This window comes from Myotis nattereri (assembly GCF_964212035.1).
Source record: "Myotis nattereri genome assembly, chromosome: 18".
Taxonomy (NCBI): Eukaryota; Metazoa; Chordata; class Mammalia; order Chiroptera; family Vespertilionidae; genus Myotis; species Myotis nattereri.
The window spans coordinates 25,376,685-25,399,293 of NC_138093.1; the positions used below are offsets into that span (position 1 = coordinate 25,376,685).

Below are 22,609 nucleotides of genomic sequence, written 5' to 3' on the forward strand. Positions count from 1 at the left end.
TTCAGAGAGAGGAAGGGAGAGAGGGAGAGAGATAGAAACATCAATGATGGGAGAGAATCATCCATAAGCTGCCTCCTGCAAACCCTCTATTGGGGATCGAGCCTGAAACCCAGGCATGTGCCCTGACCAGGAATTGAACTTTGGGTCGGAGCTCAACTCCTGAGCCACACCAGGAGGTGGGCTGGAATTTTATTTTATTGCTTATGATCTGTTAGCTGTGTCTGAATGCTTAGCCCTTCAAGGGCAGGAATCATATCTGCTCTTCACAATACATTTCAACATGCAGATCACCCAGAATGTTCTTCACGGCTATTCAGGAAGGATCATGACTTCTTTGTTTACATTAAAATCAAATTGTGCTTTTATAGTAATTCACACTTATTCTGCTTTCAGTGTCTTGTCACTTCTCTATTTTTGTCTTTCCCTTTCCGTCTGTTTTGCGCATTTTCTCTGGGGCTGCCTACAGGAGTCCTCTGGGCAAACTGATTCCACCCAGTGTTCGTGAAAGGCCATGGCTTTGAAAGGTAATGTTTCACACCTGGCACAGGAAAGTATGCGCAGGAAAATATTACTTTGCGTTTATAAGTGCTTTTCAAAGCATTTCATTATCTACCTGCATTTACAAAACAATTTTTCAAAAGAGGGGAAACTGCTGTTATTATAAGGGTCCTGACAAAGAAATCACATGGTTTTGTCCCAGTGACAAGGGGAACCAGCAGCGGAGCCATCAAGAGGTCCCTGTCTTGGGTGTCATGAAGCAGAAGGTTTCCCACTGACACAGGTAGACAGCTTCCTGCAAATACTCTTGGAATTCTGAATCCTGAAAGTGGGAAGAAGTCAGAGAACTCAAAGTCCAGGAATATCTGCCATTGGCTTTGATCACTGAGGAGCAATTCTAGAAACAACATAATTCTGCATAGGTTCTCCCTGGTGTGGGATGGGTGACTTTAATCAGGATGTCGTGTTTTTCTCTCTTGCCTTTCCAGAAATAGTGCCAGCCATGCATGAACCTGTGTGAGCATATGTGCAGGCAATGCAGAAGTAGAGATTGCAGGTGCAAGATAAGGCATCAAACTCTTAAATCCTTAGCTGAAGAACAATTATTTCACAAACTTTTTCTAACCAGCTTCCTACAAGAAATAGTTTTAAAATGCATTTAATTTTTATTAATTAAAAGCTGGATAGAAAAGAGGAAATGGTAGAACTAAGCTTTGTTCGTGTTTTTTTTGTTTTGTTTTGTTTTTCACTTTATGCATCATTAAAATCAACATCCTTGGGCCAAAACATCACTGGTGATAATCTTTAGGTCTCATAGGAAATGTTTTGGAAAACAAAAACTTGCAAGGATGTCCTAATTGGGTAAGCGTTGAAGCAAAGTTTGTAAATAAATTGGCTTCAGGTAAGAAATGGCCTCTTTGGCCCTGACCGGTTTAGCTCAGTGGATAGATCCTCAGCCTGTGGACTGAAGGATCCCAGGTTCGATTCCGGTCAGGGGCATGTACCTTGGTTGCGGGCACATCCCCGGTGGGGGGTTTGCAGGGGGCGGCTGATTGATGTTTTTCGCTCTCTATCCCTCTCGCTTCCTCTCTGTCAAAAATCAATAAAAATAAATAAATAAATAAATAAATAAATAAATAAATAAATAAATGTAAATAAAAGAAATGTCCGCTTTGTAAGGGGTAATTTCATTCTTAGCATCACTTGGTCATATTTTCAGGTAGATCATAGAATCAAAGAGAAAGGATCAGACACAGGAAGTCCAGCCTTGGTACCCAGGCAGGCAGGTGACCTGAGCCCACTCCCATTCCAGCGCTCTTGCCACTTGTCACCTTGCCTCCCCACCCCCACCCCTCACTGCAGAAAATCCAGCAGAAATGTATCATCTTGCCTGGGATGTCTTGTTTCTGAGAGACACCTCCATACAATTATTATTTGGGGAAGTGAGAGTTTTCCCATAAAGAAAGCAGAAGCCACACTTCCCATTTCTTTGGGGATAATAGCGTATTGTTGATTATCACGCCACCGAATGAGTGTGAGGCGAGGAACGAATATCTCCTCTGATGCCAGCAATTGCTTGTACCAGGAAGGCCTGACTTTCCCAGATTATTCTCATGTCACATGTGGCATCTCTTCATGTGTTATTTTTAATGTGCACAGTGGAGTGTGAAATGGGGGGAACAGTAGCCCTAGGATACAAGAGCTTCATGACTAGACATCCCTTTAGGCCGCCGGCCTTCCTCCCAGCGGGCTGCTGTATTAACACTCATCTGAGTGAAGCAGAGCAGATGGGCAAACAGACTGATTAGTTATTTATACATATATTTTTTTCTCTACGGAGCTTAGATGTTGACTCTTTCTTCAATAAAAGAAAGCAGTCTTCAGATATCGCCTTATCTTGATTTCCCTTTTTAATCAGAGGAAGAAAGGGGTACTTTGCTCCTGATCTATTAATAATGTGGCTGTCTCTTTTCCTCTTTTTTTTAAAAAAAATTTAAATTCTTTATTGTTTAAAGTATTACATGAGTCTCCTTTTTCCCTCATTGACCTCTCCCCAGCCATTCCCACCCCCCAGCACATGCCCTCACCCCCGCTACTGTCTGTGTCCATTGGTTATGCTGATATGCATGCATACAAGTCCTTTGGTTGATTTCTTATCCCCTCACCCCCTGCCTTCCCTCATAGGTGGGACAATCTGTTCGATGCTTCTATGTCTCTGGTTCTATTTCTGTTCATCAGTTTATGTTCATTATATTCCACAAATGAGTGAGATCATGTGATACTTATCTTTCTCTGACTGGCTTATTTTGCTTAGCATAATGCTCTCCAGTTCCATACATGCTGTTGCAAATGGTAAGAATTCCTTCTTTTTTACAGCAACATAGTATTCCATTATGTAGATGTACCACAGTTTTTTAATAATCCACTCATCGGCTGATGGGCACTTAGGCTGTTTCCAAATCTTAGCTATGGTAAATTGTGCTGCTATGAACATAAGGGTGCATATATCCTTTCTGATTGGTGTTTCTGTTTTCTTGGGATATAGTCCTAGAAGTGGGATCACTGGGTCAAATGGGAGTTCCATTTTTAGTTTTTTGAGGAAACTCCATACTGTTCTCCACAGTGGCTGCACCAGTCTGCATCCCCACCAGCAGTGCACGAGGGTTCCTTTTTCTTGTCGTTTGTTGATTTGTTGATGATAGCCATTCTGAGGGATGTGAGATGGTACTGCACTGTCATTTTGATTTGCATCTCTCAGATGATTAGTGACTTTGAGTGTTTCTTTTCCTTAACTGCTGACTTCACAGCTTTCAGGGTGCCCATTGCAATCAGAATTTGATTTTTCTTCAGTCCTCTAAGCTGCATGTGGTAAATTCATATTCTTTCTGGCCTAGGATTTCTTTATGGAGTTTACCACTGTTAATTCATTTTTTAGAAGTATCTTTCTTGACAAGGAAACTGTTTGTAATATTTTTGGCTTTTCTATCCAAAATGAAAAAGTCCCTGAATGATTGTTGGAAAGTGAAATTATCCATCATATTATGTAAATATGAATATTTTCCCATGGATTTTTTTTTTTAAAATAGGGTCAGGTATCTTTGATTTTTCTAAGAACAGATGTTGCTTATTTTTTTTCTTCCCAATTTCATAAAAGTCGTTTTTTTGATAAAACTATTCCTTCAGTTCAAAACATTAAGGTAAAGAAAAAAGCCGTCAGCAATTCCACTTCTGGGCGTATATACAAAGGTAAGGACACCGCTATTTGGAAGAGAGAGCTGCATTCCCATAGTCATTGCAGTACCATTCACAGTAGCCAAGGTATGGATACAACCGAAGTGTCCATCAGCAGGTGAATGAATCAAGAAAATGTGATATATTTCCTTACAAGGAAGGAAATACTGCCATTTGCAACAACATGGATAAACCCTGAGGGCATAATGCTAAGTAAAATAAAAGCCAAACAAACGCTGTATGGTTGCATAATATCACGTTAGTCAAACTCCTAGAAACAGAAAGTAGAGAGTGGTGGTTGCCAGAGGCTGGGGGTGGGGGTGGCGGATAAGGAGGGGCTGGTAAAAAGGTACAAACTTGTACCCTTTGAATTAGAAGATAAATAAAGTCTGAAGATCTAATGTATATAAATATAATGTGGTGCCTATATGATAATACTGTTTTGTATAATTGAAATTTGCTAAGAGAGTAGAACTTGTGCTCTTACCAAAAGAAAAAAAAAAGTGTACATGTGTGAATATGGAACGTCTTATTCCATGGGACAGGTTATGTAGCCATACAACCATTTGGGGAAACTTGTACACAAAGCCACGGGCGGTTCATTAGACCCCACGGTTTTAGAGGAGCTGACGGATCCTATCATGTAGATTATTTAGTTTTAAAAAAATCATCATTGGGGCTTGGTATTCGAAGCTTCCATCAGACATCAAAGAGATGTTCCAGTTTAATTCTCACGCTGCGACCTGTGAGTTCAGAAATAGCATCGTGTTCATAACAATATGTGAAAACGAGACGCTCAGATCTGCCCATGTTGTGGTCTCTGCATGCTCGTTGCTCGTTTGCACCGTCAGACTTACCTCGCTAAGTGGTGTGGTTTCAAGAAGGTAGATGAATGGAGGGGGTGGGGGTTGGGAGAGAAAGGCTGAGCAAAGCTAATGGAAAAAATGGAAGATAAAAAAATTATGCTAGTGTTTATGTGAAGGATAGTACAAACCGAGGGGAAATGTTTTTGCGCAGATTACTGGAGCAGTCATTGTAGGGGTACATTTTTTAAGATCTGTTCAATTTGAGGTCTTGATTGGACTAAGGTCAAGTAAGAGAGTTTTCAGTAGAAATGAAACCTTGACTACATCAGGCTATAAAAGATGCAGTTTAGGGGTGTTCTAGTGTTTCCTTCCTTCCTTCCTTCCTTCCTTCCTTCCTTCCTTCCTTCCTTCCTCCCTCCCTCCCTCCCTCCCTCCCTCCTTCCTTCCTTCCCTCCCTCCTTCTCTCCCTCCCTGGTCAAGTCTCAAACCAGGAACCCTACCTCCTTTACATTCCTTCTCCCAAGGCTGAATCAGGTGCCCTGGGGCGAACTCCCCTGTCATCCTGTATTTAACCTGCAATACGTGTACCAACCACATTGCTGTAAAACTGGTCTTTCTGAAATCAGTCAACCAATGGGTCCAGGCTGCCTGTCACCACCTGAGCCAATTAAGCAGAGACAGCGTTGAGTCATAATATACAAAGTATGAGTGTTTATTCCAATAATGCCAGCAGGTCATCCACAAAAATCTGCTCTACCCTTCCCCATAAACCAGCTGCTTATATTGGGTAGAAGGACAATGATTACACGGGAAAGTAGGAATTACAGGCATGGGAAGTAGGCAAGGTATAAAGGTTACAGATTACAGGCAATGTGGTTTGGAGAGGGGGCAGAGTCACAGAGGGAGGGTGCCTCGGGGGACCGGATTGTTTCAGCAACCAAGTTATTAATCCAGGCAGTTCTCAGAAAAGGGGGATGGACTGCATTCCGAAGTTAACTCCCATGTCCCAGGGTGTACAACTCTCAGCCCGGTTACAATGTGCTTTCTCTATACAGAACGGAACCATCATGATTGATATTTCTTATAATTATAGCTCGTCCCCAATATTCTATTTCTTTCCCTAACATTTCTAATGATCTCCTTTCTCTGTTCATATTCTGTGGGGACTGAGAGGAAAACCTTATCCTGGCTTATCCCCAATACCCACCAAACACATGTCTGTCAGTTATCCGTTGATTAAATGAATGAGTGATTGGATAATTGTTTATGTGCAGGATGCAAATGGCATAGTAAAACACTTTCCCCAGTGATCCATCAGTTTTACGGAGATTTAATGATGCCTCTCAAATGGCTTTAAATCACCTTCAAGATGGGCAAGATATTAATATATAGTTAGATGAAGTAAAATTTAAAAACATCAGTCTTGATATTATCGCTGTAAAATATATAGTGTGTATGTTTTGAAAACAAAATCTACACCTATTTATGATTTGGAGAGTGCTCCTATTGAGCAATAGTGTTTGTGTTTTAAAACATAATACATGGGAACGTCCTGAGTGATCACTTCAATTGAATATAAATCCCATCTAATCTGGATGGTAACATGCCCCTCACCTCCATGCATGAATAACAGAGAAGGCCTTTAAAAATTATTCTTATACTAAAGGCCCGATGCATGAAATTTGAGCATGGGTAGGGCACCTAGGCCTGGCCGGCAATCAGGGCCGATCTTTGGGGCGACAGGCAGAGTGATCAGGGGGCCCCCGCTGGCACCTGCCTTGGCCAGCTTGGCGCTGCCTGCTCGCTGGCCCTGCCCCCCACTGCCGCTGGTCACCTCCCTCTGTGGGGAGACCGGTGGGGCAATGGGGGGAACCCCCACTGGCACCTGCCTTGGCTGCTGGTCAGTGCACATCATAGTGACCAATTGTTCCACCGGTCATTCCGCTGTTTGGCCAATTTGCATATTAGGCTTTTATTATAGAGGATGTTTTATGTTTGTTAGCTTGCTGCCATGAATTTGATTTTCATGTGATTTCAACTTTTTAAGTCAATAAGATTTTTGCTACAAACACAACTTTAAAACACTGCACCGTGCTTTTCAGAGGTAGGTAGCAAAGGGTAATTCACGTCTGAGATACAGCGTATGAGGAAAGAGAGAATCCCAGAGTGGACAACTGTGAATTGTCATGGGATTTCCCCTGTCCTTTGGGAATTTTGTTAGGTTTCCCGCTCTCCCTCCTATTTTCACTTCGTTTATTTGGAAGAGGTGGCAACAGACAGGGAGGCAAGTGAGGTTTCTCCTTTCAAGTCGGTTGCTCACCTACGTGTGAGGTGGTTTGCCCACATTCCTTTTTAAAAAGGGAGGATTTCATTCTGGGAGCCCACACCTGCGATCTTCCCTGGTCATGCTGGAGGAGTGGAGGAAGAGGTGGCGCCCTGAGAAGTGCTGGCGGGGAATGCAGACCTGTAGCAGCAGCAGCAGCAGCAATCACAACAACCCTTAGCAGCCACCTGGTTAGGAGTCCCTCTTCTACCCTTACAACTGAATCCGACTCCTATAGTTCTTCTTGTCTCATATGTCAATGATGTTTCTTTGAAAACCATGATGGATTGACAGAATGGATTTGGACACTACTCATTTAATATCTCTCAAGGTATGCTCAAGTTGGGATCAGAAAGTGTATGGTGACGAAAGGAGATTTGATTTTGGGTGGTGGGCATACAATGCAATATACAGATGACGGATTATTGCATTGTACACTTGAAACCTATATAATTTTATTAACCAGTACACCCCAATACATTTAAAAATAAAGAGATCCCATGTTTTATTATACAAAAATTTGGAATGAGGCTTTCTATATCTTATGACATTATTCAGTTTATCTTTAAGTTGGATAAAGTTAGCAAGGCCTCCTCCAGGACCCCCCCCACACACACACACACACACACTGTGCTCTTCCACATTCTATTTAGTATCTTAGCCCAGGCAGTTCCTTACGTGTGGATGATGCTACCATCTCAGCCTGGCAAATTTCTACCAAACTTTTAAGACCCTACAAAATAGCACTTCCTGTTTTAATCCTGCCTTTGCCCTGTCATCCTTTAATCTCCTTTTTTGAATTCTGCATTGTCATAGATTCTTATGAAACCTCTATCGTGGCATTTACTACACTGTATTGTGTGGTTTTTTTAAAATGAATGTGAGCACATGTACCCCATCAAGTCCCTAAGCTTTATAGCCCAGTATGAATAGACCATCAAATCAAAATACTGTTTCTTTAATGGCATTATTGCTAAATATAAGAATAGGGATGTGTGTGTTCCATATAGCTTTAAAACCATGAAAATGTTTTAATACGAGGCTACCTAATAATATAGAAAAATGATAAGCATTGGCTGGGGGCAGGGGGAGAATCTTTATTGTTTGTAAAACTCTACCAACTGTTAATGACTTCATACAACCAGTGATAGAACATAGTCTGAAAACTATGCAAAGACATGGTCAGTGTTGTAGCCGTAGAGTTTACTAGTATATTGAAATTTGCATTTGCTTGGCTCCATTTAAGAACGTTACCTTTGTATCTCAGTTCATTTGTTAGATTGATTCAGAATTAACTTGTAGTGTTAGGGTAATTTGAAAAACCTCCCTTTGCTGAGATTTTATGGTTGAAATGACTTGATTTCATGACACCGATTGATACATGTCATTCACTCTCTAGGAAGAGGGGCTCAGGGGGGCAGCAATCTTGTTGGAAGAGGAAGCCTGCAGCTGCGTTTTGGTATCTGTTCTTGGGACTGAGAAGCATCAATTCTTTGTAAAGGAGGCAGGAGAGTCATGAGAGGAGGGTGCTAATGAAGATTAAGAGCAGTAGCTTGATGCTGCTTTTCCTGCCATGAGCGTGAGTAGGTGAGGGCCTGTATTACGGTGGGATGGATGGAGATGAGTGAATGGGTAGATGGTCCAAAGGAAACATCCATAAGACTGGAGTAAGTCATCTACAATGACAGGTTACGGATAATGAAAGAGTAAAATAAATAAAAATGAGCAAGCTGAGCAGAGCAAACCCTGAGCATTTGGGCCATGACCTTGGATGGGGTGGGGGACGGTAAATTCACTTAACCAGGGGATTATCTCCTTTGTCGTTCATCAGAGATCAAATGGAGACACAAGACTCTGAAAGAGATAGACAGCTGCTTTGTTTTCTTCACATTTCTACATTGCTCAGTCCTTAAAACATTCAGCTAGCGAATCAGAAAATGGACAAAAGTAAATTGAAGTCCTTGCCCTCATCTCCTTCCTTCATTCTACAAAACAATGTCACCTCCGGTCAAATAAAATGCTGAATTATTTGCAGAACCCACCAGGAATGTGTAAACTAGTCCATGGTCCAGGAGGAAGGCCACCTCCTCCTGGCAAAATCTGAGAAGCTGAGGTCAGGCCTGCAGGGCAGGATGGGGAAGAAGAACTTTCTCCAGCCGCCCAAATGATGTGCATCTCATGAGCACGCTTTCCTTCCTCTGAAGGCTTCTGATATTCCAGAACATTACCAAACGTGCTTGCCTGTGTCTGCCAAGTAATAGTACTCCCATATTTATTTGAATAAATAAATAAATATGTATCTATATTTTTATCTCCTTAAAGAGTTCAGCCACGTGTGGAATAGGGTCCATGCCTTCTGCTCTTGCTTGCTGAGCAGGGATCAGGTAGGATGGTCCATGTTGCATTGCGTTCTGCAGGGCTCAGTGCCACCCCCAGCACAGTGAGGCCGTGCAGGGATTCTGGTACATCCCTTGTCCCACAGCACAGCAAGACTCCCAGACATGGGCTTTGTCTCACTCATTCTGATCTAGCTTTTGCTTCTGGCAGGTGCGCACATCTCGACCCACTCAGCAGGAAGGCGGATTTTCTTCGTGTTTAAAGAGAAGAAAAATGTCCCCGTGTCTGTAGAGATGATTTGCAGTTCAGCCCGGCTGAAGCTGAGCGAATGAGACTATGGGCTGTGCCTCCGCCAAGCATGTTGCCACTGTTCAAAACGAAGAGGAAGCCCAGAAAGGGAAAAACTACCAGAACGGAGATGTGTTTGGCGGTGAGTGCCCTTGAACTTTAGTCTTGACCTGTTGATCCAGGCCTTTCACTTTCGAGGGAGTGAATCCTTGTAGTGTTATGATGTTATACCATTTGGGGGGTGTTGGGGAAGGGCTGAGATGTGAGAGAAATCAATGCAGATCTCATACATTGGACAATTTTCATTATAACTTATTCGTAGGGGGCTTCGAGGAGGACCATGAGGGTTTTATGCCAAAGCTAGCATTTAAATCAAGTTTTCAATAGGACATAAATAGGTGTATGGGACAGCATCCACAGGGTGTCCTGGCAGAACTATAAGCCTGAAAACAGGTCCAAAAGTGAAGAGGGTGAGGATTAATAAATGAGAGAATGAAGCGTTTCGGGGGGGAGGTTGTTAATAGAGTTATTCTTTATGTGAATGATAACATTTCTGAGTCACAAATACAAATACAATGAATCGAATAATCATTTTTTGGCCTTTCTATGATGTTTCAAGGTGACTGTAGAATATCTAGTGAGAAGGTCACAGACTGCCAACTTATGGCCACATCTGGCCTGCAGATACAGGGTGCCTCTCAAAAATGTATACACATGCTTTGAATAATTATAAAGACAGTGTTTATTAAAATGGATTTCAATTTCAAAATGGAGCTGTGAGCTGGTAAAGCGTGTGGATGGCGGAGTGGGTAGCGTTTCCCCTGCATCAGGCTGTCACCTCCAGTGACCACGAAGCCTCCCTGGTGGTCAGTTCACTCACTGCCCAGGGACTTTGCCTGCCCGGCCCCTTCTAGGCTTTGGAGTTCACCTGACCTTAAGCTTTTCCTTGGAAGATCAAGTATCGCTCTGATGAAGTATGGTCTGTGTGTTAGTACAAAATTCCAGTTAGTACAAGGCAGCTGCAGCAGTTTTTATTGAGTTACTTGAGCAGTAATACGCACTAGTTGGCATTTGCATGGCACTTGTATTCATAAAAGTACCTCTTGATCTCATGTTTGATCAAGAATCTCATTGAAATAATGTTTCCATGCAATCAGCTGAAGTTGCACTACACAGTCATTGTCACACAATTCTACTGCCTTTAGAGCCTCTAGGCTTTGATCCAGGGTAATGGCTGGTTCAGTCCCTGGGTGACGAGTTGGGAATGCTATGGAAGGCCCAATGCTCTGCTTGTGGTGGACGGGTATACATGGGGAGGAGGATTTTGTTTCTTTAAGAAGTACTAGCCAGGCCAGTTTGGGTCAGTGGTTGAGCATTGACCTGTGAACCAGGAGGTCACGGTTCAATTCCCAGTCAGGGTACATGCCCAGGTTGCAGGCTCGATTCCCAGTGTGGGGCGTGCAGGAGGCAGCCGATCGATGATTGATGCTCTCTCTCATCATTGATATTTCTGTCTCTCTCTCCCTCTCCATTCCTCTTTGGAATCAATAACAAATATAAAAATTAAAAAGAAGTACTAGTTTCCTGGAACAAGTTTGTTTCTAGTGATGACTACATAGGCTTTCGAGCTATGGAGACCAGGAACACAGCATCTTAATAAAACTAGAATCTAGATCATTGAAACCACAGTTTCTGGGAAAATGGCTCGTTGGAACCTAAACATCCATTTGCTAACTTAGTTACAACTTTCATAGCCGAGAAGACTTTCTATTGCCTGAAAGTACCATGTGTATTTTGCAAATGTTAGTATTTAATAAAGGAGCCTTGTGTTGGGCAGTTGTTGCCTCCGGGTCTCAGCGGCATTCAACAGTGAGCACGTCTGTCTCAATCACGAGTTGGTGGGTCAGCTGGAGTGGCTCTGCCCCATGTCTTTCATCTTCCTCCTGGGACCAGGGAGCCAAGGGGGCATGCCCTCCTTTTGCAAAGGGCAAATGTGCAAGCGATACACTGGGTGCCTCTTAAGCTTGGCTTAGAGCTGGCACTGGTACCAACATTCAAGTCAAGTCACGTGAACAGTTTCAGAGACAAGAGAGAGAAGTACATCCAACCACAGTGCATTCATGGCAAGGGTGCGGATGTAGAGAAGGGTCCAAACTTGAGGCTGATTATCCAGTCCAGCCTGAGCCTGCCCAGTCTGTGTGGCTCCACGCCATCCATGCCCATGCCATAAAGTGCAGCTGCGGCCTCTAACTTTTCTGTATCCTCCTAATACTCATATTGAAGTTTTATTCACTCCTGCATTTGTCATCTCGTTATTCTCTCTAGTAAACATTTGCAGGAATACAAGGAGGGAGAGAGCTCCCTAAACCAATCAAGGGACATTTTTTCTTATCCTACAAGGGCCTGGGGGGAGAATTGTCAGAGTCCAGTGTTGCACGTCAGTGCCAGTGTCCTGGATACTACTGAATGCTAGTGCTTGAACACCACAAGAGCAGGTCCTATCTGTGTTTCTCCATTGACATTTGTTTGCAAGCAGTGGAAGTGTACAATAGCCAATATGATCACAGGTGAATGATAGATCTGGATGGACCACTTTTAACCATTTGATGTCTTTTTTTTCTTAAAATGTATTTTTATTAATTTCAGAGAGGAAGGCTGAGGGAGCGAGAGAAAGAAACATTAGTGATGAGAGAGAATCATTGATCGGCGCCTCCTACAAGCCCCTACTGGGGATCAAGCCCGCAACCCGGGCACATGCCCTGACTGGGAATCGAATTGTGGCCTCCTGGTTCATGGGTCAATGCTCAATCACTGAACCACACCAGCCATGCCCGTTTGATATCTTTTGTCACCCATTGTTTCAGTGTAACAAAGTACCCCAAACTTAGTGGCTTGAAGCGGCACATGAATCTATGGGGTAGCTGGGTTTCATCTGCTGTTTTTGCCTGAGCTCAGTCATGCAGGTGCATCCAGCTAGGAATGCAACTCGGCTCAACGGACCAACCAGGCTCTAGGCCTCCCTGTCCCCTAGACCTCTTTCTGGCTGGGTCGTCCAACTTTTCACATGGGTGTGTGCTTCTAAGAGATAAAGTAGAAGCTGTCAGCCTAATGCCTGGGCGGGAAGGTCCAAGAATGTCACTTTTGGCACCAGTCACAAGACCCAGCCAGCGTCAGGGGAGCCCAGAGGCTCTCCATCTCCTGGGTCTGTGCCACAGGGCGGGGAGGAATTTTTGGGGGCCTTCTTTGGAGACTGGTCCCCACACCCATTGAGGGAGGCCACGAGAAGTCCATGACCAGATTATATTCCAACCTGGACAGGTATAGTCTGCTTTATACATCACACATCCTTTTTTTAATGAATAAAGTAGCCTCATTCACTTTTTAAAAGCTAAATGTTTTTAAATGTTTGAAAATGTTATTACCATGTGTTGCTGACGTGTTGACAAAGTCTGTGAAGCGTGGAGTATTTGGGGCTAGCTCTGGAGTATGTGTGCGCACACACGTTCGATCCTTTTCCTAAAGGTGTTAATTTAATTTTGTAGCTTCCAAGGACATGCTGGGGAGCATTGATCAAGCAATGTGTTTTGACAGATGGTAATTTCTGTTTTTATGAAGCAGTTTGATCTCTGTGATATTTTGGTTTATTTGGGAGACTGACCACTCCAGAAGTGTGAGACAGAGTTTATGTAGACTATGCCACCATGAAGGATTGAGTGAGAAATGGGCGCCTTGATTTCTAGATTTCATAGAATTCAGGTCATCGACGCGGAAATTTAGCACTGACATTTACCCAGAGACTTTCTGTCACTTTAAATACCAAAGCATAGCAAGTTTTGGATCTAGAGTTGTGCCTTACATACTGTGGCCCTTTCAGAAGTAATATCCAGGCCAAGAGCTCATCTCCAGATGGGAATTCCCTTCCCTCATTGGTCAGGGCAGATGTGAAGAATGGCCTGCAGATCTGGGAGGTCATTCAGAGGACAGCTGAGCAGACTGCCAAGACCAGTTTGCATAAAATAAGTGACCAGCAGGTTCATGTTATCATAAACGAGTTAAGCAACTTCTAAGGAAAGCCAGGTGCTTACTGGATTTCTGTCAGCAGTCATCCACTTTGTCTATTAAAGTAGGTGCATAGAACAGGTTCGGGAAACGAATATATCAAACCTGAGGTCACTATCTCTTCTGAGCTCCTCCCAATGAGGGGAAAACTCATTAGTTCTGTTGACTTTCCTATTTGCATGAGGGTTACCAGTCCAGAAAAGGCTTTCAACCTGAGGACGTTGTCCCTTCCAGTTCCCAGATCCTATGAATCTCAGCTTTCTCTCAGCATCAGTTTTCCCGCCACCACCAGAATTTATGTTGGGGTAGCCTGTACCCCAGAATAGTGCAGTGTCCTCTCGCCTGATCTCCATGAACCCCCTTTATTGGGTATTTGTTCTTTGCTTGTTTTTAAATGTCCATTTCTTGCACTACGTCAGGTTGTGTCCGATTTTCAAAAGTACACCCGTGTCGTGTCAGTGCTCCTGCTCCAGAACTTTCTATTGCCCCTACTTCTCAGCTGGTGAAATCCTAAATCCTCAGTGAACATGGAAATGGCTCACGCCTACCTTTGCAGCCTCGTTTCATACTCTGTCCGTCATGTTCCCTGTCCTCCAGCCAGACTGACAGCTCACCTGCGTCCTCATCGCACACTCCCTGTCCTCCAGGCCCCCCCGCTGCACCATCACCTCTGCTTGGCCTGGTCCCTGGCTCCTGCCTTCAGCTCCTTAAGTCCTGCTCTTTTCCCGAACTTCACCTAAACTTGCATGAAACTTTCCTAACACCTTCACAAAGTTCTCTCCTTCCTACTGTACTTACACACTGGGTTTATTTGTTTATATGTCTGATCTTCCATTGTGTGTTTATATGTGTCATCTCTGTTAGGAGCTGGTGAGGCCCCCGAAGGCAGGGACTGCATGGTCCTACGAGGACACAGGGTTTCCAGGATGCCAGGAGCTGGAGGCAGGGCGATCAGGTTGATCCCTGACCATGTCACTTCCCCCGGATGACCAGGTGGCCTTGATTGGTGCTGAGTTTGGCTTAAGGACCAAGAGAGTCTAATGTTTATAAGTACTACTCCCTGAAGTGGAAGTGCTTAGAATACTATGGAAATTTCTTCTGGGATCGTGGTGTAAAACTGAGCATAAAAGAGCAGCAGTGAAGCAAGAATTTGGCTGATTTCGTTCACTTGGGCTCTATATTGCTGCGTGACTTCGGTTCTGTTCTGATCTTTGGCTACAGAAATTAAGAACATGTAACAGGTGAGTGTGTGTGTGTGTGTGATGTCATGCCAAACTGTTACTCATCTGAAATACTGTAGAGACCAACTTCACAGGTGATAGTGAAGATTAAATGAGAAAATTTATCAAATCCAAATATGTCAGATTCCAGATTCCAAGCAGCTGGAGGCAAAGTAATAAATCACTGTTTTTTTCCTATAATAATTTCTGTGTACAGTGGAGATTAATTCGTCTGTTTGAGTTTATGAGACAGTAACAGGGAAAATGATATTTAACTCTTGCCATTCAATACTGTAGCCACTAGTCACATGTGACTGTTGAGCACATGAAATATAACTAGTCCTAAGTGAGGTATGTTGTCAGTGTGAGGTATACACAGCATTTTGAGGACTTAGTATGAAGAAAAGAATATAAAATAGCTTATTAATAATTTTTAATTAATAATTTTAATTAAATTTTTTAAATTAATAATTAATAATTTTTATTGATTTCAGAGAGGAAAGGAGAGGGAGAGAGATAGAAACATCAATGAGAGAAAATCATTGATCGACTGCCTCTTGCACGCCCCCTACTGGGGATCGAGCCTGCAACCAAGGTATATGCCCCTGACCTGAATCGAACCTGCGATCCTTCAGTCCACAGGCCAACACTCTATCCACTGAGCCACTCGGGCTAGGGCATTTATTAATAATTTTTGTGTTACATGTTGAAATGATAATATTTTGAACATATCGGGTTAAATGTAACATTTTAAAAATTAACTTCACCAGTTTCTTTTTAACTTAACGTGGCTACTAGAAATCTTCCAAGTGCATGTGTGGTTCCCATTCCGTTGGTACTGAGTAGTGCTGGTTTAAGTCACTGAAAGGCCGTGGTGGTGTTTAGAACTTCTTTTCAGGTTTCAATTTGGGAGTTTACTTCGTACTGAATCGAAGAGAAAGGGGTGGGGCTGAGGCAGCTGCCCCCATTTTCTGCTTTGACTCTGCAGAGGTGGGAGGTGCGCTCGGCTGGGAGGAGGGTTTCGGGTGCCCAGAACCATCAGAGAGGCCGAGATTTGCAGCTGGGCAGATGAGGAGGCGCATACTAACTGGCTCATCTCTCCGCGCTGATTCGTGAGGGTCCTTAGCTGCCGCCAACGTAACTTTTGTGCTGGCCTGGGAGGTTTCTGTTGACTTCTGGTGTTGTGATTTCCCAGAGGTCAGCGAGGAAATCGTCCCCCACCCATTTTGTTTCCACTGAGCCTGAAGAAGAACGGTAAGGGCAGGAGACGTGTTTGATGGGTTTGCGCAGAAACCAGCTTCTGTTCTGTGCGAGGTGTGTGAATATGTGTTATCTTTCAATCAAAAGACTAGTTTGACTCATACTTTACAGTTTGTAAGGCCTTTTTCTTTGTGATTATCATTATTTTCCCCGCTTGATACAAAAGGAAACTGAAGCTAAGAGCCATGCCGGTGCAGTTAACTAAAGAAGTGGGACTGGTCCAGCCAGCATGGCTCGGTGTTGGAGCGTTGACCAGTGAACCAGGAGGTCACAGTTCAGTTCCCAGTCAGGGCACATGCCCGGGTTGTGGGCTCAATCCCCAGTGTGGGGCGTGCAGGAGGCAGCCGATTAATGATTCTCTCTCATCGTTGATGTTTCTATCTCTCTTTCCTCCCTTCCTCTCTGAAATCAATAAAAAAAATTTTTTTTTCTTTTTTAAAGAAATGGGACTGTGGCTGGAATTGAGGATGCTGACTTAAAAAAAATTTTTTTCCCCCAGTTAGAGTTGACATTCAATGTTATGTTAGTTGTAGGTTTATAACATAGTGATTCGGTACTTATATTAACGGATAAGGCTGGTACCCATCTGACACCACCTGTAGTTGTACATTGTTACCTCCTTTATTCCCTAAGGAAGATGCTGACTTTACCCAGCATACCTTGTTTGTCAGTTTGCTTTGTTTAGAGTATGAGTCAAATTCTGTGCATAAAAGAAATGTCTGGAAGGCTGTTCACCAAAACATGAACAATGGCAAGCTCTCTGTCGTGGAGTTTCAGGTGGTTCTTAATCCGTCCTTGTATTTTCCCATACCGTTTACAACTTTTCCAGTTAATATGTATCATTCAGGACAGCTATCGATTTTGATAAGTATGATTTCATGATTCCCTCTTCCAAAGGCCTTCCGCTGGGCTTTCAGGGCAGGTGAGATCTGTCCCAGGGAGATCGGTCTGTCACTGAACTAGCCCCGGGCAACAGGGGTTTGACTGTCAGACTTGTTTGTCCAGGTAAACAGAGTCTGATCACTCACTGGCACTTGTTGGTTTCATTTAAAACCTAGTAGTTCCGTTCAGTCTACTAAGTAAGTACGTGCTAACAATCTGCTGCTCAGGTGCTAGGCACTGGGGCTATAAAGATGTACTAAACATGGTCCCTGCCTTTAGGACCTGATAATGATACGCGATGGGCATCTCAACAAAAAATGCGAGTATCGTATGTTGATGATGTAGCAGGGTCTAGGGGAAGACTTATAAAGAGGATGATTAAGCCCTTGCCAGTGTAGCTCTGTCATTAGAGTGTGGCAGCACACACACCAAAGGGTGGAGGGTTTGAATCCCAGTCAAGATCAGGTTTGATCCCTGGTCCTAGTCAGGGCTCCTGTGAGAGGCAACCAATTGATGTGTCTCTCCCACATCAATGTTTCTCTCTCTCTCTCTCTCTCTCTCTCTCTCTCTCTCTCTCTCTCTCTCTCTCTCCTCCTCCTCCTCCTCCTCCTCCTCCTCCTCCTCCTCCTCCTCCTCCTCTCCCTCTCCTTCTTCTCCTTCCCTTCCTTCTACTCTCTCTAAAAAGCATTGGAAAAATATCCTCAAGTGAGGATTTACAAAAAAAAGAGGATGATTAAGGTCTCAGCTGAGTCTCAAAAGACGCATAACAGACAAAGGAATGAGGTGGGACAGGAGTTTCTGGCCAAGAGACAGTGGGAAGGCTCACAAGTACATTGGACATCAGATATGTTGAGAGGAGACGGGGAAGCTTTTACCAAACCAGTGGGGGAATGACTTTAGAAACTCTCACATTAGGGCAAGAGTTGTAAATATTTGGAAATTGTACACTAATTTTTTTTAAAACACCACAGAGCTCACACAGGCAGTTCAGGAGTCATAATTATATCAGGCCTCTGGAAATTGGCTGAGCGTTTAGAAAACACTGAACAGGAAGTCCAGATCTGCTGCTGATTTCTTAACATAAGTTTTCAGCCTCGCCTCAGGTTAGGTCATCACAGACCCTGAAATACAACAGGCCTCGAGTCCCTGTTGAGACTGTATTATCACTACAGCATCGTAGAACCAGACGAGCCAGGGGATGCAACCACTTGATGGTGTGGTGTTTGTCCCACGTGGGAATCCAACATGGCTCTGTTTATTAGAGCACATTGGTGGTGTCACCAAAGTAGATGCTAGAGCCATCATATATTCTTCATGTGTGATAGGATCAGGAACCTAAAACCATGGCGACAGTTACTGCCTTGAGGAGGCATGTAGGCACTGGTTGCTGCAGGTAAACCCTGAGTCTTTGCCCCCATTTTTAGAGGGAGGATTGGGACACAGTGGGAGGTGGCAATGGCATGACCATCCCCCTGGCACAGAGCAGGAGTCGGGCTGCCACGCCATTCACCCATGAGGCCTTCCTGAGTGTTCTTCAGCGGCTAAATATTTCCAGCCGAGTAGTTTGTGATCCTAAATTGGTGTCACAGTTTAATTGTGTTTCTGATAACAGTATTCTCAACAGTGAGGAAAATTGCTTCATCCAATTAAGTCCTCCGGAGATAGCAGTTCTGCCAGTGGTGTTCGCTGGCCAGTTACAAGGCGAGAGCAGCTCCAGTTGATCCTAACCAGGCCCCGGGTGCTGGTGAGTGTGGAGACAAACAGTCAGGTGACCTGCCCGCAAACAGTTTACCCAATTTTAGAAAAAACACCATTTAGGCCCAGTAAGTAAATCGGCACGAAATAGACATTTGAAAACATGAAACACAGCGCTCCACGGAGTGTTGGCCCAGATGTGCATGGGTACCGTGGCAATGGGAAAAGTCATTGCAGGCCTGCTTTAGGGGTACAGAGGAGTAAAGTGATTGGAAAATAAAGGCATTTCCTTCTTAGAGAAGAATCTAGCTACTCTCCAGGATCTCGTTATTTTATCATTGTTGACTCCTTGGAGATAATTCTTATCATTTAATCACACGTCGCCATTATTTCATGCATCACAGTGCCTGACCTATAAGTTGTTTGATAGTAATGACCTGATCTGAAAAATAATGACAGCTGTTACTTACCGGGTTCTGTGATGCCTCTTCACAGGTGAGGGAGTGGAGGCTGTGAGAAGTGAGAAACTTGCCTGTGTTCACGCAGGTAATACGTTCCCGTGGAGCCTCTGTCTGATTTCAGAACTTCAGGGAGCAGACGTGTGCTTTAGAAAGAGGAGGCACGGGGTTAGGTGTCATTGGGGATTTTTACACTAGTACACTAGTGTAGCTGGTACACGGCTCCTCTAGTCCAGGAACTTTCAGTCCAGCGGAAGAGCAGAGCATCAGATCATACGTCTTCCTTTCTCGCCGGCTCATCCATTGAGCAAGCTCTGATTTACTGAGCCCTGTTGTATGCAAGGCCTGTTGGGCTGGCCCGAACCCTGTGCACTGATGACAGTCCCCTGGCCCACACCTCTCAGTGCCAACTTCACCGCCATGAGTCCTCCATGACAGGTACTCCAGGGCTCTGCAGAGAGAGCACACACATGTTATGGGCCATGTTATACACTGAGTTTCTTTTTTTGTTGTTTCCTTTAAAATATATATATATATATATATATATATATATATATATATATATATATATATTTCAGAGAGGAAGGGAGAGGGAGACACATCAATGAGAGAATCATTGATTAGCTGCCTCCTGCATGGCCCCTACTGGGGATCAAGCCCATAACCCAGGCATGTGCCCTTGACCAGAATTGAACATGGGACCCTTCAGTCCACAGACTGACTGACGCTCTATCCCCTGAGCAAACCCAGCTAGGACTACATTGAGTTTCTTTTGGTGTTGTTGGCAGATAGTCACTAGTACTGGTAAGAAGACACCCCCTGTTTTGTACCCTGTTCCTGAGCCAGCTCCTGTGGACTAGGATCTGGGGGACTTATTTCTGAACTGAAGGAAGGGGGAAGGGCAAGCCTGTGTTTTAGAGGCTGGGAACTCATTTGCAGGTCTGACTCTGTGTGGCTCTGCGGTTCCTTAGGCCAAAGGAAACCCAAGTGTCTGGAATAATTAATCCCCAATTCTCTAGACTTTGGGGATAGGAAGATAACAAAAATTTCAAAGTTGAGGCTTCATCTCCTTGTTTGGGCATTTCTGTTTGTTCACTTCATTGTATTAAAATTCTCTGAGGTTAAATGGAAAATAATCTGGTTATGAAATTTGGGCATGTGGGATGTCTTCATTTATTGAATGACAATGTATATGCATTTTTTTAAATTTTAAAGATATTCTCTTTGATTTCAGAGAGGAAGGGAGAGGGAGAGAGAGATAGAAACATCAATGATGCGAGAGTCATTGATCGGCTGCCTCGTGCACACTCCACACTGGGGACCGAGCTTGAACCTGGGCATGTGCCCTCCTGGGTCATAGGTTGATGCTCAAGTGCTGAGCCATGTCGGCCAGGCAGACAATGTATAGTTAATGTATATGCACATGGGCCGAAAAGAAAGCCTCTCGGTATTGACTGAGAAAGGCGAGGAACGATTATCTCTGATCAATCTTTACTGGTGGTGCCGATTACAGGCGAATCTCTGTGCTTCTGGTGTATTTTCCACATATTTTAACATCTCTTTTTCTAAAGGAGGTTTTTAAAAAAATTAAATACTTTTTTTTGGAAACACACTAGGATGAACATCACTCTTAAAAGAGAATAATCTAGAAAACATTGTAAACGCAGTTTCTTTATTTAGTACCTTTTCTATGGCAGGCCTCATTTCAGGTATTCTGCCGTTTGTGAATTCATTTAATTCTCATACTACCATATGGGATAGGTTTTAATAGGAACTTAGCAGTTCAGTCCCCAAATCTGTACATTTAACCACCATGCCTTGCTACCTTATCTTCCCGTTCCTTCTTAACTTAAAGTCACTGCTTGTCTAGGTTACAATAATGAAAAGCAAAGTGGTCAAGATCCCAGCTTAGAAAGAGAATGTTCGGTGTTTTTCATATACCTGTTGCCACTGGAAATACTAGCAGGTGCGGCCCTTTTCCTTGTTTTCAGAAGTATCCTTTAGGAATGGTTACCCAGAACAAAGGTCTTATGTCCCCCACCTCTCAACACGGACTTCACCGTGGTGAAAACGGATGACAGTGAACTTCAGGGCTCTGGAAAAAGAGCTAACTTTGCTAACTCGTGCTGCTTTTATTTGCCTGTTTTCAGACCTGTACCCAACAAGTTGCTTAAGATTTGAGAACTAGCTGTAAGGTAGGAAATAACCATGATAGAATTCCCCATTTTAAGTTTATTTTTAGCCAGTGGGCTCTTCATTTCAAAGCATAAAGAGGAGAAACCAACAGGGTGATGTGTGTGTGTGGGGGGGGGGGGGGGGGGTTGTCACGTGACTAATGTTAAATGGAGCTGTCCTCATCCTTTGTGACTTGAATCTTAATCTCTCCGTTCGTCTCCAATTTTCCACTGTCATTCTTTGCCGAAGTAACTTCTCTCAGAGTTCACAGTGGCCTACATGCTGCATGAGGTTTTATTAAAATGGACAAAAACCAGTGCCTGTCGCCTAGTCAGCCCAGTTTATAAGGAAGCTGTTGACTGGAGCGGCTGGAGATCTGGGGGACTTCTGGGTTCAGCCAGAGTCTCTGCTCCAAGGTGACCTCTGTGAGCTTCAGTTTCTACATCTTGGGAGTGAGTGGACTGAGCGCAGGTGCTTGCTCTGCGAGAGTTGGGCATCAATGTTCGAAGTCTCTACTTGGGCCCCCAGACTGTGAACAGCTCACACAACTCCGAGTTCTCCATTTTTCTGAAGCCATGGGGCCACTGAAAAGATGATATTATCACATTGTTTTTATTTTTTTTTTAAATAAAATGATAGTGGTGGTCGTGTTCCGTAATGAACAGCTTTATGGTCCAGAGTCAGTTAAGGTGTTGATTGCTTCATTATGTCATTTTTTTCTTCTTCTAAGAAATTAAAGAGAAGTATTGCCAGTATTTTCCTTCTGTAGCTTCAAAGCGTTACCGTGAGCTAGAAGGTGAGAAAGTTGGAAGTGTGTGGGGCACTGTCCTCCCCTCTATCTTGTCTGGCTGGGTTTTTATCTATCTTTCACCCAGCGACGCTTAAATTGGTGTTGTGCACTTGCTAGTCAACGTGAGATTCAAGTTGCTGACTTTCTGTTTTAAAGTTTTTGTTAGATGCAGTAGTAGAGGACATTGATTCTGTTATTTGAAAGGGATAATGAAATCTAAAATAGAAGGTAATTTCAAACAAAATCAGTCAAAAAGAGAACATTTAATTTCCCAGATGACTGACTTTGTCAAGAACTACTGTACTGTAGCCTGGTCACTTTCAAGACAAGAGACAGTCAAAACTTACAGAAAGTCAAATTCTAAAGGATAGCAGAGACAATAGTCCTATGGTTGTAATGGTAAATGACATCTAAATCACCCTGGCTGATACGGTTCAGTTGGTTATAGTGTCGTATGGTGTACCCAAGGGTCCCAGGTTCAGTTCCTCATCGGGCACATACCCAGGTTGTAGGTTCCATCCCTGGTCAGAGTATCTATGGAAGGCACCCGATCAATGTTTCTCTCTCTCTCCCTCTCCCTTCCTCCC

At 43.7% G+C, this 22,609-nt stretch overlaps 1 protein-coding gene across 2 annotated transcripts in view; it reads left to right on the top strand.

Annotated features, from left to right (window-relative positions):
* The window catches only part of LOC308533911 (uncharacterized protein C1orf21), a 174,127-nt gene that overhangs the window by 61,070 nt on the left and 90,448 nt on the right, over window positions 1–22,609 (top strand). Inside the window, exons 1-2 of one of the 2 annotated variants that reach the window (XM_081112133.1) lie at window positions 6,791–8,445; window positions 9,406–9,625. In XM_081112133.1, the coding sequence (XP_080968259.1) occupies window positions 9,532–9,625 (94 nt within the window). In that variant the 5' untranslated portion in view covers window positions 6,791–8,445; window positions 9,406–9,531. Of the gene's footprint in view, window positions 1–6,790; window positions 8,446–9,405; window positions 9,626–22,609 lie in introns of those variants that run through there. The other variant, XM_081112132.1, reaches the window with a different exon arrangement.